The 15,813-nt window shown below is 37.8% G+C and overlaps 1 protein-coding gene across 2 annotated transcripts in view; it reads left to right on the forward strand.

Annotated features, from left to right (window-relative positions):
• The window catches only part of LOC127656728 (splicing factor 1-like), a 28,868-nt gene that overhangs the window by 6,211 nt on the left and 6,844 nt on the right, over positions 1-15,813 (forward strand). Inside the window, exons 3-10 of one of the 2 annotated variants that reach the window (XM_052145209.1) lie at positions 3,584-3,659; positions 7,115-7,267; positions 7,376-7,465; positions 7,570-7,753; positions 7,935-8,050; positions 8,142-8,249; positions 8,378-8,564; positions 9,993-10,203. In XM_052145209.1, the coding sequence (XP_052001169.1) occupies positions 3,584-3,659; positions 7,115-7,267; positions 7,376-7,465; positions 7,570-7,753; positions 7,935-8,050; positions 8,142-8,249; positions 8,378-8,564; positions 9,993-10,203 (1,125 nt within the window). The remainder of the gene's footprint in view (positions 1-3,583; positions 3,660-7,114; positions 7,268-7,375; positions 7,466-7,569; positions 7,754-7,934; positions 8,051-8,141; positions 8,250-8,377; positions 8,565-9,992; positions 10,204-15,813) is intronic. The other variant, XM_052145214.1, reaches the window with a different exon arrangement.

Raw genomic sequence — 15,813 nt, forward strand, 5'->3', positions numbered from 1 at the left:
CAAGAACCGCCAAGATGCCACTGTTGGCCCTTTGAGCAAGGCCCTTGACCCTATCCAGGGGTGCTGTTTCATGGCTGACCCTGCGCTCTGACCCCAGCTTAGTTGGAATATGCAAAACAACTGCATTTCATTGGCTCTAAAGTTGAACCTTAATCTAATTGTTCTTTCGCTGCTGTCCGCGACTCAGTCCGTAATAGACCTGGGATCCACCAGTTGAGAAACACTGCTTTAACTTGCACACACGCTCACTTATGTCAGACCCCCGTGCCTCATTCTCTCACATTTTCTGTGCTGCATTTGTGTGTGGGGCAAGTTGACAAGTCTGACAGACAGTCGAGGAGGAATGGAGATAAGCACGTACAGGTGAGATTCTCCGCCCATTTGCATTTTTTTCTCAATACCTTTGATAAGCATATGTACATGGTACATATAACTGTCAATTTTCATAACGTGGTATACCGTTGCAACCCTTGTTACCAGATGCTCCAATCACAGAGACTACAAGGGTGCTAATTGAATGAAATCCCAGATGCAGTTTATTGTGCTACTCCCAATCCCAATCAATAGTTACCAGAAGAAGAAAAAACTGGTGTACAATACATGACTTTTAATGATAAAGAAGGTTGAAATGCACATGGAACTCTATTTTGAAATGTCTGCAATCCCAGATGTGAGGACACTTGATTTGCTGAGAAAGTGAATCTGTTTCAAACAGCTAACCTGAGCTCCTAAGTTCAAACCCTCAGTTCTTTTCGGGTTATTGATGAAAAAGACCCAGTTCAAAAGAGTCATTTGTTCACGACTCGCTCACATTGGGTTTGTTGTTGCGTGCACTGCAGTGCCGCGAGCTCGTCATCACAACAGAATGTGTGAAAAGTGCCGCGAGACACACTGGTGCGCGCTCTGTAGATGTATTCAATAACTAAAAAAAATATCTGACGAAACCGCATATGAAAGCACACAACCGACTGTTGCCAGTTGCGAATTTGTTTTCAATTATTGTCGCAATCAATTATTTTTGGACACAAAGTTTAATCACGGTCTGTAGCCCTGATTCTGGTCTAAACATCATGTTTGCACTATTAAATGCAAGTTTAATTAAGAAAAACTGTGTGCCGGTTTTTAGCGCTTTATTTTGTGCTTTTAATATCATTCAGTAAAACACAGAGGTAATGATTGGTGTTTCCTCATGAAATCAGAGACTCTCCCTTAGAAATCTGAACGCAAGTGTTCAGAAAAGATGAGCAGGTGTAACAGTGATGTGTCTCGCTTGTACTTTTGTGATCTGATCACCCATCTTGATGCCAGATGTACACATGGCCTCAGTCGGGGACGATTGGTTGTGTAGTTGATGCACTACAGTCCTTTAGCGTGTGCGCCAGTATAATGGAAAACAAGACTGAGTCGCAGGGTGCCGACTGCAAATTGTGTAGTGTACACTAGGCTTTACTATTATACTGCACCATTCAGATAACACGTGACCTGGGGGGACTGATTATCTTAAGCATGTCATAGAGAAATGCATGTGTAAACACATGCTTCCATGAGTAATGCAAATCCTTGGTTGATAAAAGGTCACATTTTTTGGTTTGTACAGGCTGTTTTAGTTGGTGTGGCTTGAGGCCAGGGTAAATCTAGTCTTTTAACTCATTCAATCCAAAGGTTGATTGGTTAATCTGATCATTTCTAATTATTGGATTTCAGTTGTCCTAACTGCTTATTACTTGTAACTGCTGGTAAATGGCTACCTCTTAATATCTTGTTAATGGTTGCTTACACAAAGTATGTACTCTGATGGATAAAAGTTTGGAATAATGAACAGATTTCGCTGTTTTGGAAGGAAATTGGTACTTCGCCAAAGTGTCATTCAACTGATCACAAAGTATAGTCGGGACATTACTGATGTAAAATACCATCACTATTTGAACACAAAGTCATTTTTGATTAAATCTAGACCGGCCCCCTCTCCAGCAGCCATCACTCCAACAATTTACTCCTTGAGTAATCATGCTAAATTGCTAATTTGGTACTAGAAAATCACTTGCCATTATATCAAACACAGTTGAAGGCTGTTTGGTTCCATAAAGGAATTCTTACTTTGTCTTGGTGTTTGTTTTGAGTTGCCACAGTATGCAATAGACTGGCATGTCTTAAGGTCAATATTAGGTCAAAATGGCCATAAAGAAACAATCCTCACATGTCCTCAGATGACAGCTTCATTGAATTTTACCCACTCAAACCAGTTTCATGTACAACAGTAAAGGGAAGACTCAGGGGTGCAGGCCTTATGGGAAGAATTGCCAAGAAAAGCCACTTTTGAAACAAAAACAAAAAGGTTAAAGTGGGCGAAGAAACGACATTAGACAACAGATAATTGGAGAAGAGTGTTATGGATCTTAATTCCATTGAGCATTTGTGGGATTAGCTAGGCTGTAAGGTATGTGAGAAGTGCCCGACAAGACAGCCACATCTATGCAAGTGCTACAGGAAGTGTGGGGTGAAATGTCACCTGAGTATCTGGACAAGACAGACCGCTAGAATGCCAAATGCCAAGGATCTGTAAAGCTGTTATTGCTGCATGTGGCAGATTCTTTGAAGTAGTTAAAGTTGTTCTGAATTTAATTCAGATTTATTTATTTATTTTTTTTTTTTTGTACAATTATAATTGTACATTTTCATGTTATTTAGTCCTGAATATACATTGCGATCAGTAATTTCCTTCCGAAACAGCAAAATCTGTAATTTTCCCAAACTTTTGGCTGTCAGTGTAACTGTTTTCGTTTTGCCTGGCCCAATTCAATTTCTTGACTTTTTTTTTTTTTTTTTTTTGCATTGCTTGTTGACAAGTGAAAACAGGGCTACTTAAGAGTGTTTAGTCCTGTTAATCTTTATTCAGCTTTCTCATCCTAAGCATCAAATTATACAGGTCCTCCTTTTCAATCTCTGATGCAGTTGCTCAAGCCACTACATTTTAGCCAGTGTGACATTTCATTTTTTCAAAACTTTTTTCCACTCAGCAGACCTTCCTGTTTTTGCCACCTTTACCCACCCAATATAAATGATGATTGTCTGTGAACTAATGATAATATGTGTTTAAAATGTGAAATTAGTTTTGTCTTTCAAAGTCGGTGGCATAAAACCGAAAGCCTGTTGCAATGAACCTTTTCCTGTGAAATGGTTATTTACTGAAATCCCTACCCCAGGATTCTGGATTTTGGATTGGCCCTACATTTGAAATTAAACATTTTCATAACTTTATTTTTGGAGATTTTTTTGGACTTCTATGATGACTTTAAAGCTCAAACATAAGTGCATCTTCCAGAATTTTAAATGGGGTTTCAGTAATTTAGAAAATTGTTTCAGAAGATCAAAAGGTTTAAGTTGACCTTGATTCTTAGTGACCTGACAATTACCATGGTCTCTTTTTTTATTATTATTATTATTTATTGTTTAACCTTAGTCACATTGATTTTGTATTTTTTTTTTACAGTGTACTGTTTCTGCTTTTGTGGGTTTTTTGCCGTTAACCACATTTCTCTCCGTCCTTGTTTTTTTTTTTCTTTCCTAACCTGATTTCTTCAAGTCCAACTGCAGATTGAAGACCTGACACGTAAACTGCGTACAGGAGACCTGGGAATCCCTGTTAACCCTGAGGACAGGTTGGAATAACGATTTAAACCCACCAACAGTAACATTTTCTTAAATTTTTTTAATGTGTCATTTTATGTGAGGCTAGTTTGTAAATGTGTAACAATTTTGTATGTAGAGGTAGCCTCACAAGTGATTGTTAAAGGAAAAAATAAGTTTTACTGCCTTGCTCTAAAACAGGGGTTGGGAACCTATGGCTCGCGAGCCACAAGTGGCTCTGTTAAAAATCAAGTGGCTCGCCGTGTGTCTCACCATTCACCAACACGTGAACGTTTAAAACTTTCTTGAGATAATTTTCCAACAAAGTGTGTGTGTGCGCGATTGCAAAGCTTTAAGTCAATGACAGTTTTGATTTCCTTCCGAATTTGTTGTACAGCCTACTCCTGGTAAACAAGGTTTGAAATCAACATCCGCCAAATGTGATATACCAACCACTGTGGAGGCGACCTGTAAGAATTCTCGGAGAGATATATTACAAGAAATTAGACACAAAGATACACGTTTGAGTTCTGGGACTCCTTTCCCAATAACTATTGATTTTAGCTGTTTGTATTCTACAAAAGATTTTATGAACGTTCGTTATTTTTTTTATGTGCACCCAGGGTGTGAAACCTAGCACCTACGAAATGCAACAGCTCAATCCAGTTTGTGAGCTCCTCGTCCAAATGTATTTTATGCTTGAGTAATTTTGCTCATCTACCCGCAACAGGTGGGTGACCTGTAAAACGTCTTGGTGTGACGCATGACAAGAAATCCTGTTAGTCAAAAAGATGCGCTTGAAGAAACATTTTATTATATTTTTAAGAACAGACAAAAGCTGTCAATGCTTGTCTAATTCTCTGTTTGTTCTGAGTGCAAAGGGACCCTGTCTTGTTGAACAAAGAGTTATCACTGCTTTTTCTCTTTCATTTAACTGAAAACTATTTGGAACTATTAATGTAGTCCATGAGAATGCTGCAAATGATCTCCGATCATCTCGTGAGGTACTCTGATGGAGCAGTGCACTCTTACACACTGTGAATGCAACTCTGCAGGTTCAGTAAATATACAAGTATCTTCGTATTAAAGAAACAAAGATGAAAGTAATTAAATCATAAATTAATGCAAGACACTTCACCTTGAACCTATTGAGTCTTATTTTCTTTTCTTTAGGCAGCATAAACTTTATTACCAAAACGCAATACAAACACATTCGATAAGAACACATTTGGCAGCATTTTTTAGCAAAACACAGGAATTTATTAGGCTTTTTTATAATGATTATTATAATTATCTTTTTAGTTCTTAATTTGTATGCTATAAGTAATTGTTCACCTGGTGCCGTGTACTGATAATTGCGTGATTGCAAATGTGGCCTTTGGATATTGGTCATTTTTGCATATTTGTTTGTTTATGAGTAGTCTATGGGCAATATAAAAATTTTATTTTATTGAAAAACTTTGTTTTTGAAAATAGTAAATTATTAGTTTGTGATCATTGTCGAAAATATGCATCAACCAAAAATTTAGAATTGACTCCTTCGTGAAAAAAGGTTCCCGACCCCTGCTCTAAAATGACCATATCTTTGCATCTCTTGAAACAAGTTTAGTAAATATATATCTGATTACAATTAAGTAGTTTAGTTATTTGCCTAAACATTCTAGTATGTTAAATGCATAGTAGAAGTTTAGTACACAAACAATTGGATCTGTTTTTATATGGAGTTGCAAAGATATGACTAAAGGCCATTAAGGTAGGATATGGTCATATCTGAAATCAGAAATTTCATTAATTCTGCCAGGTAGCTAGTACATCAGCAAATACTGCATGGTGAAATTAGACAGTAACATTTTTATATTGCGGTATTTCTACATTTAAGACATGCCTTGAACCTAAGAACCTGTTGATGTCGAATAATACAATTTCTTGATTTTATTTATATATATATATATATATATATATATATATATATAAGTAAATCAGATTAATATTTTCTGTGCTGTTCTTGAATTGATATTAATGCATTGGTATGTTATTGCATGCATTTTAAAGTGATTTTCTGTCAATTCATATTGCAAACCATTGTTTAATATTTTATAGTATTTATATCAGTGTAGTTCCTTTAGTTCAAGTTACTAGTATTTAATTTATCAAGTATCAAAGTATATTCTCTTCTGAGAATTTTAAGATTTTTAAAAGGTATTTTGCTTTTCTTTAGATTATATGTAATTTGATGCCCCTTCATGCTAACCTCGGAAATGCAGGATTGAAAAAACACCCAAGTCCTTAAGCACCAAATTGTTGGTCAGTAATGGTTTTCCATAATGGGGCTGCCACCATTTGTCCAGGAATTTCCAGAGTATTCCAGATTTCCGCACTGAAGACCGCTCGGAGGAGAACCCTCTGACCTTTTCTTTTTCTGGAATAATCATAACCTTAACCCCACTGACCTTGGCCGCACATAGGCTTCATAAGCATTCAACATAGCAGGAAATGTCATGTTTCTGACTTGAGTGTCTCTAGTCGCTATACCCCTTGCTCTCTGAACAGCCGTAGGTTCTCCGGCAGAACTTAATCCAAAGTTTTTACAGCGCCAACGCTAAAAAGGTTCTTCTTAAAGGTCTATCCACTCCAGGATTTAGGAATGATCGCTCATCAACTTCCAGCTCACATAACAAAGCTGGTGGGTGGGGGTGGGGGGGGGGGGGCTTCAGGTTGTCAGCGCTGGAGATATAAAATCAAAAGAAACCAGCAGAAAACTCTTCCCTCTTTTTTCCCCCCCCAACTCTTCTCCTCTTCGAGTTGCCTCTAATCAACCTGTTACGCTTGTGTGGCTCTTGTGTTTGAGAGCTGATGAAGGTTAATATTTAATCCAGATTTATTTCTCTAACCCAAATTCCCCCTCGTAACTTTTCAAGCACAGAGCCTCATTGTACCGTTTAACAGGTTTTCAGCACCATCCGAGGGGAAGGTAACAGTTGGAATTCTCTCCGAGAGGGTGTGATGGTTTAAATCAGCGTACAAGAAGAGATGCTCTTCAAGTGTGTTGGTTGCCTCTCTTGTCTCCAGTTAGTTTTTTTTTGTCCCAAATACTGAGACTAAAGACCCAATATGTCATTTGATTTACATTTTCTAATATATTATTTTTTTTTAATTCAGAAATCTCCTTGACAAGTTCTTTTAAGACCCCTTTTTTTTATTTATTTTTTAGAAGCAACTGATGTTTCTGTTCAGAGCTCAAAGTTCCAAAATGTTAACATTTTTCAGCAGTTCAGTATGCTAGGGCCCCCATATTGCTTTACCGGATGGCACACAAAAACACTGGGTCATCCCATGCACTTCTTAATTGACCCCAAAACAGAAGCCAAATGAGTATCAGTCTAGTTTAGGAAAGCCAGTGAGTATTTGACAGTTGTTGTAGCTTCAAGTAAAACATGATTTTGACCCTTTTTTTGTTGTACCTTCTGTTCTTCCTTCCTTTTCTCAGGTCTCCATCTCCGGAGCCCATCTACAACAGCGAGGGAAAGAGGCTTAACACACGTGAATACCGTACACGCAAGAAAATAGAGGAAGAGAGACATTCTCTCATTACTGAGATGGTGGGACTCAACCCTGAATTCAAACCCCCTGCTGACTACAAGTATGGAGTCTTTCCCTTCCCCTGTAGTATTTACCTTCTCTCTGGGTCTGTAATAACAGATTTACTAGTTCTATATATTTTTTTCTCTAATCTGAACTTCCCTTTCAGACCCCCAGCTACTCGGGTCAATGATAAAGTGATGATTCCTCAGGATGAATATCCAGAGATCAATTTTGTTGGACTTCTGATTGGGCCTCGGTGAGTTACAAGTTTTTTTCCTGATGTTTTTGAACACAGAAAGGTGGTTTGTGCTCCTTAGTCTCTGTATAATAATCTAATCTGTCTGGTTCTGGCTTTCCCAGTGGCAACACTTTGAAAAATATTGAGAAGGAGTGCTGTGCGAAGATCATGATCCGTGGGAAAGGCTCAGTGAAGGAAGGTAAGGTGGGTCGTAAGGATGGACAAATGCTCCCAGGAGAGGATGAACCTCTTCATGCCCTGGTAACTGCTAACACCATGGAGAATGTCAAGAAGGCTGTAGAGCAGGTGAGTCTCCTGACTTGTTTGTTAGTCTTTGTCTCAATTAGAAATGCTTTCAATTTTGATAATTTGAGCATCATACAAAAGACAACTGGTACAAAAACTGGGTTCTACTCCTGCAGCAACCAGGAACCTTTTTACTTACCACTAAGTTGTCTTCTCTGCATTTCTTGATTTGTCCACATAGATCCGCAACATCCTCAAACAGGGAATTGAGACTCCAGAGGACCAGAATGACCTGAGAAAGATGCAGCTGAGGGAGCTGGCACGACTCAACGGCACTCTAAGAGAGGATGACAACAGGTGAGAAATGGCATGTCTTGTACCATCGTCTCAGAGCAGTATGCGAGTAGACGTTCATCGATAGTCACTCATGTACGTCTTGCTGTCTCAGGATCTTGCGTCCGTGGCAGAGCACAGAGCCTCGCAGCATCACAAACACAACTGTGTGCACAAAGTGTGGTGGAGCTGGTCACATTTCTTCTGACTGCAAATACACCAGGTAAACAGAACCGCCAGAAATCTTGTTCTCAACTGCCTTTTAGCAATGTCAGACATTGGATATAATTCAAGCCCTCTAGAAAATTTCGGGAAGCACAATAGATGTAATCGGATCTGTCTTCTCCGCAGTTCTTTTGCTCCTCGGACAGGCGAACCACCCCAGTCTGCCCAGGATAAGGCCAGAATGGATAAAGAGTACCTGTCCCTCATGGCTGAGCTTGGAGAGGCTCCAGTCCCTGCCTCTAGTGGGGGCCACAGCAACCCTCACCCTAGTGGACCCCGTCAATCAGGACCCACCAACAACCAGCAACAACAAGTACGAACAAATGCACCGGATGAGTAAAACATCCTCCTGAAGAATATGGCTTAAATTGCTTACTCTTAAAAGAGCATTACACATTACAGCAATGAATCATATAATGTCCATATTAACGGTTTTATATATATATATATATATATATATATATATATATATATATATATATATATATATATATATATATATATATATATATATATATATATATATATATATATATATATATATATACACACACACACACACTGGTATAAATGCATCGATGCCCAAAAGTTTGGAATAAATTACAGATTTTTCTTTTTCAGAAGGAAATGCGTCAAATTCACCAAAGTGGTATTCTACTGATCACAAAGTATAGTCGGGGAATTACTGATGTAAAAAAAAAAACAGCACAATCACTATTTGAAGAAAGTTATTTTTATTAACAAATCTAGACAGGCCCCATTTCCAGCATCCATCACTCCAATGCCTTGTTGTTGAATAGTCATGCTAATTTGGTACTAGAAAATCACTTGCCATTATATCAAGCACTGCTGAAAGCTATTTGGTTCATTAAATTAAGTTTAACATTGTCTTGGTGTTTGTTTTTGAGTTGCCACAGTATGCAATAGACCGGCATGTCTTAAGGTCAATATTAGGTCAAAAAAGAAAAAAAGCCTTCTCTTGAAACTCGTCAGTCAATCATTGTTTTGGGGAATGAAGGCTATACAATGCTTGAAAATGCTTGAAAGATTTCATACAAAGATGTGCGCTACACTCTTCAAAGACAAAGGACAACTGGCTCTAACAAGGACAGAAAGAGATGTGGAAGACCAGATGTACAACTAAACAAGAGGATAAGTACATCAGTTTGATGTAAGAGTCTCTAGTTTGAGAATTAGATGCCTCGCATGTCCTCAGCTGACAGCTTCATTGAATTCTACCCGCTCAACACCAGTTTCATGTACAACAGTAAAGTGAAGACTCAGGGGTGCAGGCCTTATGGGAATAATTGCAAAGAAAAAGCCACTTTTGAAACAGAAAAACAAAAAGAAAAGGTTAGAGTGGGCAGAGAAGAGCGTTATTGATCTTAACCCCATTGAGCTTTTGTAGGATCAGCTAGACTAAGAAAGGACATCCACATCTATGGCAATTGCTACAGGAAGTGTGGGGTGAAATGTCACCCGAGTATCTGGACAAACTGACAGCTAGAATGCAAAGCTGTCATTGATGCATGTTGAGGATTATTTTTTATGAGAACTCTTTGAAGTAGTTTAAGAAGTTCAAAATTTAAGTTCAAATTGTAATAGTAATTTTTCACATGTCCTGACTATACATTGCAATCTGTTGAATGCCACTTTGGTAAATAAAAATACCAATTTCTTTCCATAAGAGCAAAATCTGTACATTATTCCAAACCTTTGTGTTTTTAAAATTTTGTTTTAGAATCGCCCACCTTGGATGAATTCAGGCCCTGCTGATAACAGGAATTTCCATGGCATGCACGGGGGTCCTGGTGGCCCTCATAACTTCCCTCCACCAATGCCAAACATGGGTGGCCCTCCCATGCCTCCAAACCCCAATGGAATGCCTCCCCCCTGGATGCAGCCTCCCCCTCCAATGGGCCAAGGCCCAGCACCACCTGGACACCCCATGGGTGAGTACTAGTCCAGATTGAAATCAATGTTTAGGACTGGTGAAGTGCATACATGACTAGGGCTACAACTAGCGACTATTTTGATAATTGACTAATTTAACGTTTATTTGGATTAGGGGTGCGCCGATCTGCCACTGATCGCCGATCATGAATTTAAGATGAAGATCGGCCGATATAGATCTGTGCAAACCTAATCCAAATAAACGTTAAATTAGTCGATTATCAAAATAGTTGCAGCCCTAGTCATGAAAAAAGTTTGGCTCAAATCTAGGCATGATCATGGATTTTAAGACAAGGATCGGCCGATCGTGCCTAGATTTGAGCCGAACTTTTTTTGCAGCAGGCAAGGAATCACACTGCTACTCTAATGAATGAGCACTTGCTCAGCCCTTGAAGCATGACAGAGTGGCCTTTGGAGGGTGAGTTGTTTTCAGTTCTAAGCATTCACAAATTTAAACTTTCAGACATGGTGTAATTCAAATAAATATGCCATTTTGTTTTAAAAAATGTGTAAGAATTGCACGTGTCTGAATATTAAGTTTCTAGAGTCGTTACAGTAGTAATTCTGACTTGCTGCACAGAGAGGATAAAGAGACTGCAAATGGTTATAAAACAAATTAAACAACAAAATAAACATGCAACTACAAATCTGAGTACATGTGACAATCAGACGCTGTGTGGAGTGATAGACTGTTTGAGCCATCATGAGCTCTTTTTTTTTTTTTTTTTTTTTCTTCACTCCCATCAACATGAGCACTTTCGGTGTCAATGAAACATACATGCTCTCCAGGTGCTCTCAATATCTCATCAGTCACTCATCCCAGCGCTATTCCCAATTTAATTGAGGATCCCAATTTAAACCAGACTGATGTTGGTCGCAATGCCACTAATAACAGATATAACTGTTTAACTCTAAAAAAAAAAAAAAAAACGGCTTAATAATTAGTGATTTGTGTTACAAAAAGACACCAAAGATGGTAAACAAACCGTAAATATTAATGATTTCTCAATGGAGCAGTTTTAGAGCTTGTAATGGATATATCTTATTTTTGAACATGTCTATTCTGTGTGTGATGCTCATGGTTTTTACTGTTTACCAGTATGTCACAATGACCTTTTGATATTTACAGAACTATTCATAACATTTCAATACAAATAAATGTTAGCAATTCACAATTCATGTAATTTTGGTAACGCTTTATAAAAAAAAAAAAAAATTCTTTAATAATAGTTAATGCATTCGGTATCATGAGCAAACAATGAGCAATGTATTTTACAGCATTTATTAATCATTTTTAGTTAATAAAAATACAATTATTCATTGTTAGTTTATAGTGCATTATTTTTAACTAATACAACTGTTGATTTTTAAAAATGAATTGGTATAAGTTGTAACTAACATTAAGTTCGTTAGTTAATGTTAACTACAGTAATGTTGGTAAATAATGTTAACAAATGGAATGTTTTGTAAAGTGTAACCATTTTACTGTTTGGGTATAAACGTATAACTGCAGAATATACCTTGCAAATGTGTGGCAAATGGCACTTTTTAAAAAGATTGGTCTCAAATTTCCTGATCGGTGCACCACTAATATGGATAATCGACTTTCTAGCAATTATTAGAACTAGTGGTCGTCAGATATATCGCAGAGGCTGATAAATCATTTGATGTTCTGAATTTAATTATTGAATCGACTAAAAAAAATTCTGTTTGGCCGATCTGTTTAAAGGGTCCTGAAACACTCCTTTCAGCTCAAGCCTGCCACACAACCATTTTTGAAAGGGGGGCAAGCAATCTGTAAGTTGCCCATGGAGTATGATGAATTGTAAAGATTTGAGTCGCTTGCAAAGTTAAATTCCAACTAAATGGGTTGAACGTTGCTGTCTGAGAGAACAAATCAACTATTAATCACTCAATTAAATTAGTCACTCAGCATTATTTCACTCATACAGTTAATGGCGTCAAAGATTTTCACAATTGCTAGTAACAGTATGCACAAATAAATTATACGCTGTTTTGTAAGCTCACATTAAAGTACACAGATCCACACTGGTCATTATATATCTGTAATTTAATATGCAAATCCCAAGCCATTTACTCTTGAAAATATGTGAATGTTTTTAACACTGATATCTTTGGAGTTATTCCATGTCGTTGATTCACAAATATAAGTGCTTAAGATTGGTTAACACACTCATATTAAGGATTGATGTATGGATCAATTGATAGCGTTTTTGTCGGGGACAATCAATGTTAACCGTAGGGCTGGGCGATTAAAATGATATCAATATTTATCGTGATAAAAAAAAAAATCCACGATATCGACGATAAGCTTTTGAGTCATTTTCGATATTTAGCCTGTGTTCTACATCTAGACATGCATGTTGCTAAAAACACTAGCAGTTTGGCTTTCTTATCGTATGTTTCCACTGGCGCGTGCTGAGCGAATGTGAGCGAGCCATTTCAATTCCTTCCTATGGAAGCAGAGCGTCAAGCTCGCGAGGTGGATTGTTAAATTGACAGCAGCGCGGGGTAAGCGTTGGGAGTGGCTTTGTGCGGATTTCTTCTGTGTCAGTGGAAACGCATCCTCCGACTGTATGAAGTTGCTATTGCCACCGCTACACAGGTCACCGCGTTCAATGTCCGGACCCAAGTTCATTCCATCTTGACTGAAAGACATCTTGACGACTGTTACGCCCTCTCATCGTCTCTAGTGAGCAGCGCAACAAAACAACAGTGCCGGTTACTTCATAGCTGATATTTCTGCGCTGTATTCTTGAATAATCTAGCACTGAAACACGCTTCACTGATGCCCTGTCCCGGGCCGCACCCTCGTCCTCTTTTCTCCACATGTGCGTAAACATGAGGTGCGTGTTTCCAGAGTGCATTTAAATTTATAAAGAAAAAACATTATGGTCTAGTTTTATTAATCTGCATGTTCCAAGCCTTTAATAATAAACAAACCGATTTCAGTTCTAATTTTGTGAAATTATTCAGATGTCATCATCTCTGACAAGGATGAAAGACAAAACAATTACTAGATTGTAGCCTAGTCTTTCTCACTTTAATGAAAATAGGAAAAATTGTCCATTCAGACTTTTACATTTTCAAACGGTTCTCTCTGGAGATACACCTGAACCCCATACAGTATCATTCCTCAGTCACAAGGGCTTCTATGCCCCCATACTTGGATATCTGCATGTAAAGAAATATGAAAATAATTATGTAAAAAAAAAATATATATATATATTATATAGTGTGTATAATATATGTATGTATGTATGTGTGTATACACACAAATACAGTGGATATAAAAAGTCTACAAGCCCCTGTTAAAATGCCAGGTTCTTGTGATGTAAAGGAATAAGACCAAGATAAATCATGTCAGAACTTTTTCCACCTTTAATGTGAATTGAAAAACAAACTGAAATCTTTGAGCGGGGAAAAATAAAAAAAACTCCTAATAAACTGGTTGCATAAGTGTGCACACCCTTAATACTTTGTTGAAGCACCTTTTGATTTTAGTACAGTCTCAGTCTTTTTGGGTAGGAGTATATTATCATGGCACATCTTGACATGGCCATAATTGCCCACTCTTCTTTGCAAAAGCGCTCCAAATCTGTCAGATTGCGAGGACATCTCCTGTGCACAGCCCTCTTCAGATCACCCCACAGATGTTCAATTGGATTCAGGTCTGGGCTCTGGCTGGGCCATTCCAAATCTTTAATCATCTTCTAGTAAAGCCATGCTTTTGTGGATTTGGATGTGTGCTTTGGGTCGTTGTCGTGCTGAAAGGTGAACTTCCTCTTCAGCTTTCTAATGGACGCCTGAAGGTTTTGTGCCAAAATTGCCTAATATTTGGAACTGTTCATAATTCCCTCCACCCTGACTAAGACCCTGGTTCCAGCTGAAGAAAAACAGCCCCAAATCATGATGCTGCCACCACCATGCTTCACTGTTGGTATGGTGTTCTTTGGGTGATGTGCAGTGTTGTTTTTGCGCCAAACATACCTTTTGGAATTATGGCCAAAAAGTTCAACCTTGGATTAATTAGACCATAACACATATTCCCACGTGCAGAGGGGAGACTTGATGTTTGTTTTTGCAAACTTCAGCCGGGCTTGGATGTTTTTCTTGTAAAAGGCTTACGTCTTGCCACCCTACCCCCATAGCCCATTCATATGAAGAATACGGAAGATTGTTGTCACTTGTAGCACACAGCCAGTACTTGCCAGAAATTCCTGCAGTTCCTTTAATGTTGATGTAGGCCTCTTCCTCCCTGACCAATTTTTTTTCTCGTCTTCATCAATTTTGGAGGGGACGTCCAGTTCTTGGTAATGTCTCTGTGTCATATTTTCTCCACTTGATGATGACTGTCTTCACGGTGTTCCATTGTATAACTAATGCTTTGGAAATTCTTTTGTACCCTTCTCCTGACTGATATCTTATGGAGTGGTGGTGGCGTAGTGGCTAAAGCACAGGGCTGTTAATCAGATGGTCACTGGTTCTAACCCCACGGCCACCACCATTGTGTCCTTGAGCAAGGCACTTAACTCCAGGTTGCTCGTCCCTGTAATAATTGCACTGTAAGTCGCTTTGGATAAAAGCGTCTGCCAAAATGCGTAAATGTAAATATCTTTCAACAATGAGATCCCTCTGATGCTTTGAAAGCTCTCTGCGGATCATGGCTTTTGCTCTGAGATGCAACTAAGAAAATGTCAGGAAAATCCGACTAGAACAGCTGAACTTTTATTTGTGATTAATCAGTCACTTTAACTGATGGCAGGTGTGTAATGACTTCTATTTAACGTGAGTTTGAATGTGATTGGTTAACAGAACACAGCCACATCCCCAGTTATACGAGGGTGTGCACACTTATGCAACCAGGTTATTGTAAGGTTTTTAATTTTTCCCCCACAAAGTTTTTTTGTTTTTCAATTGAATTGTTCATTTATAGGTCACCTTAAAAGTGGAAAAAGTTCTGACATGATTTATCTTTGTCATTCTTTTACAAAACAAAAACCTGACATTTTAACAGGGGTTTGCAGACTTTTTATTTCCTGTGTGTATGTATAATTATATATATGTATTGACATTTGAAATGTGTCCTAATAAGCAAGTTTTAGTTACATTTAAATGCTGTTTCGGTTTAAGCAGGTGTTTAATTTGTATGCTGTATAATATAAATATGATATGTAATATGATATAAAAATAATATGAATGTTTAGATTATATTTTATCTAGCATTTATAATGCCTCATTATCAACAAAGCTTGTGCTTGCAAATATGTGTTGGTTAAATTAGTAAAATGTACTTTAAATATGCCCATATTAGAAAATCAGCATATTGATTTCTGAAGGATTGTGTGACACTGAAGACTGCAGTAATGATGCTGAAAATTCATCTTTGATCTCAAATTGCATTTTACAATATATTTAAATAGAAAACTGTTATTTTAAATTGTAAAAATACTTCAGAATATCAATGTTTCTGTATTTTGGATAAAATAAATCCAGTCTTGGTGAGCAGAAGAGACTTCTTTATGTAAAGAAAATATATAGTCAGATTACTTTGTAGCTTACAACTTAATTTGGATCATTCATTCTCT

This window comes from Xyrauchen texanus, chromosome 2 (assembly GCF_025860055.1).
Source record: "Xyrauchen texanus isolate HMW12.3.18 chromosome 2, RBS_HiC_50CHRs, whole genome shotgun sequence".
Taxonomy (NCBI): Eukaryota; Metazoa; Chordata; class Actinopteri; order Cypriniformes; family Catostomidae; genus Xyrauchen; species Xyrauchen texanus.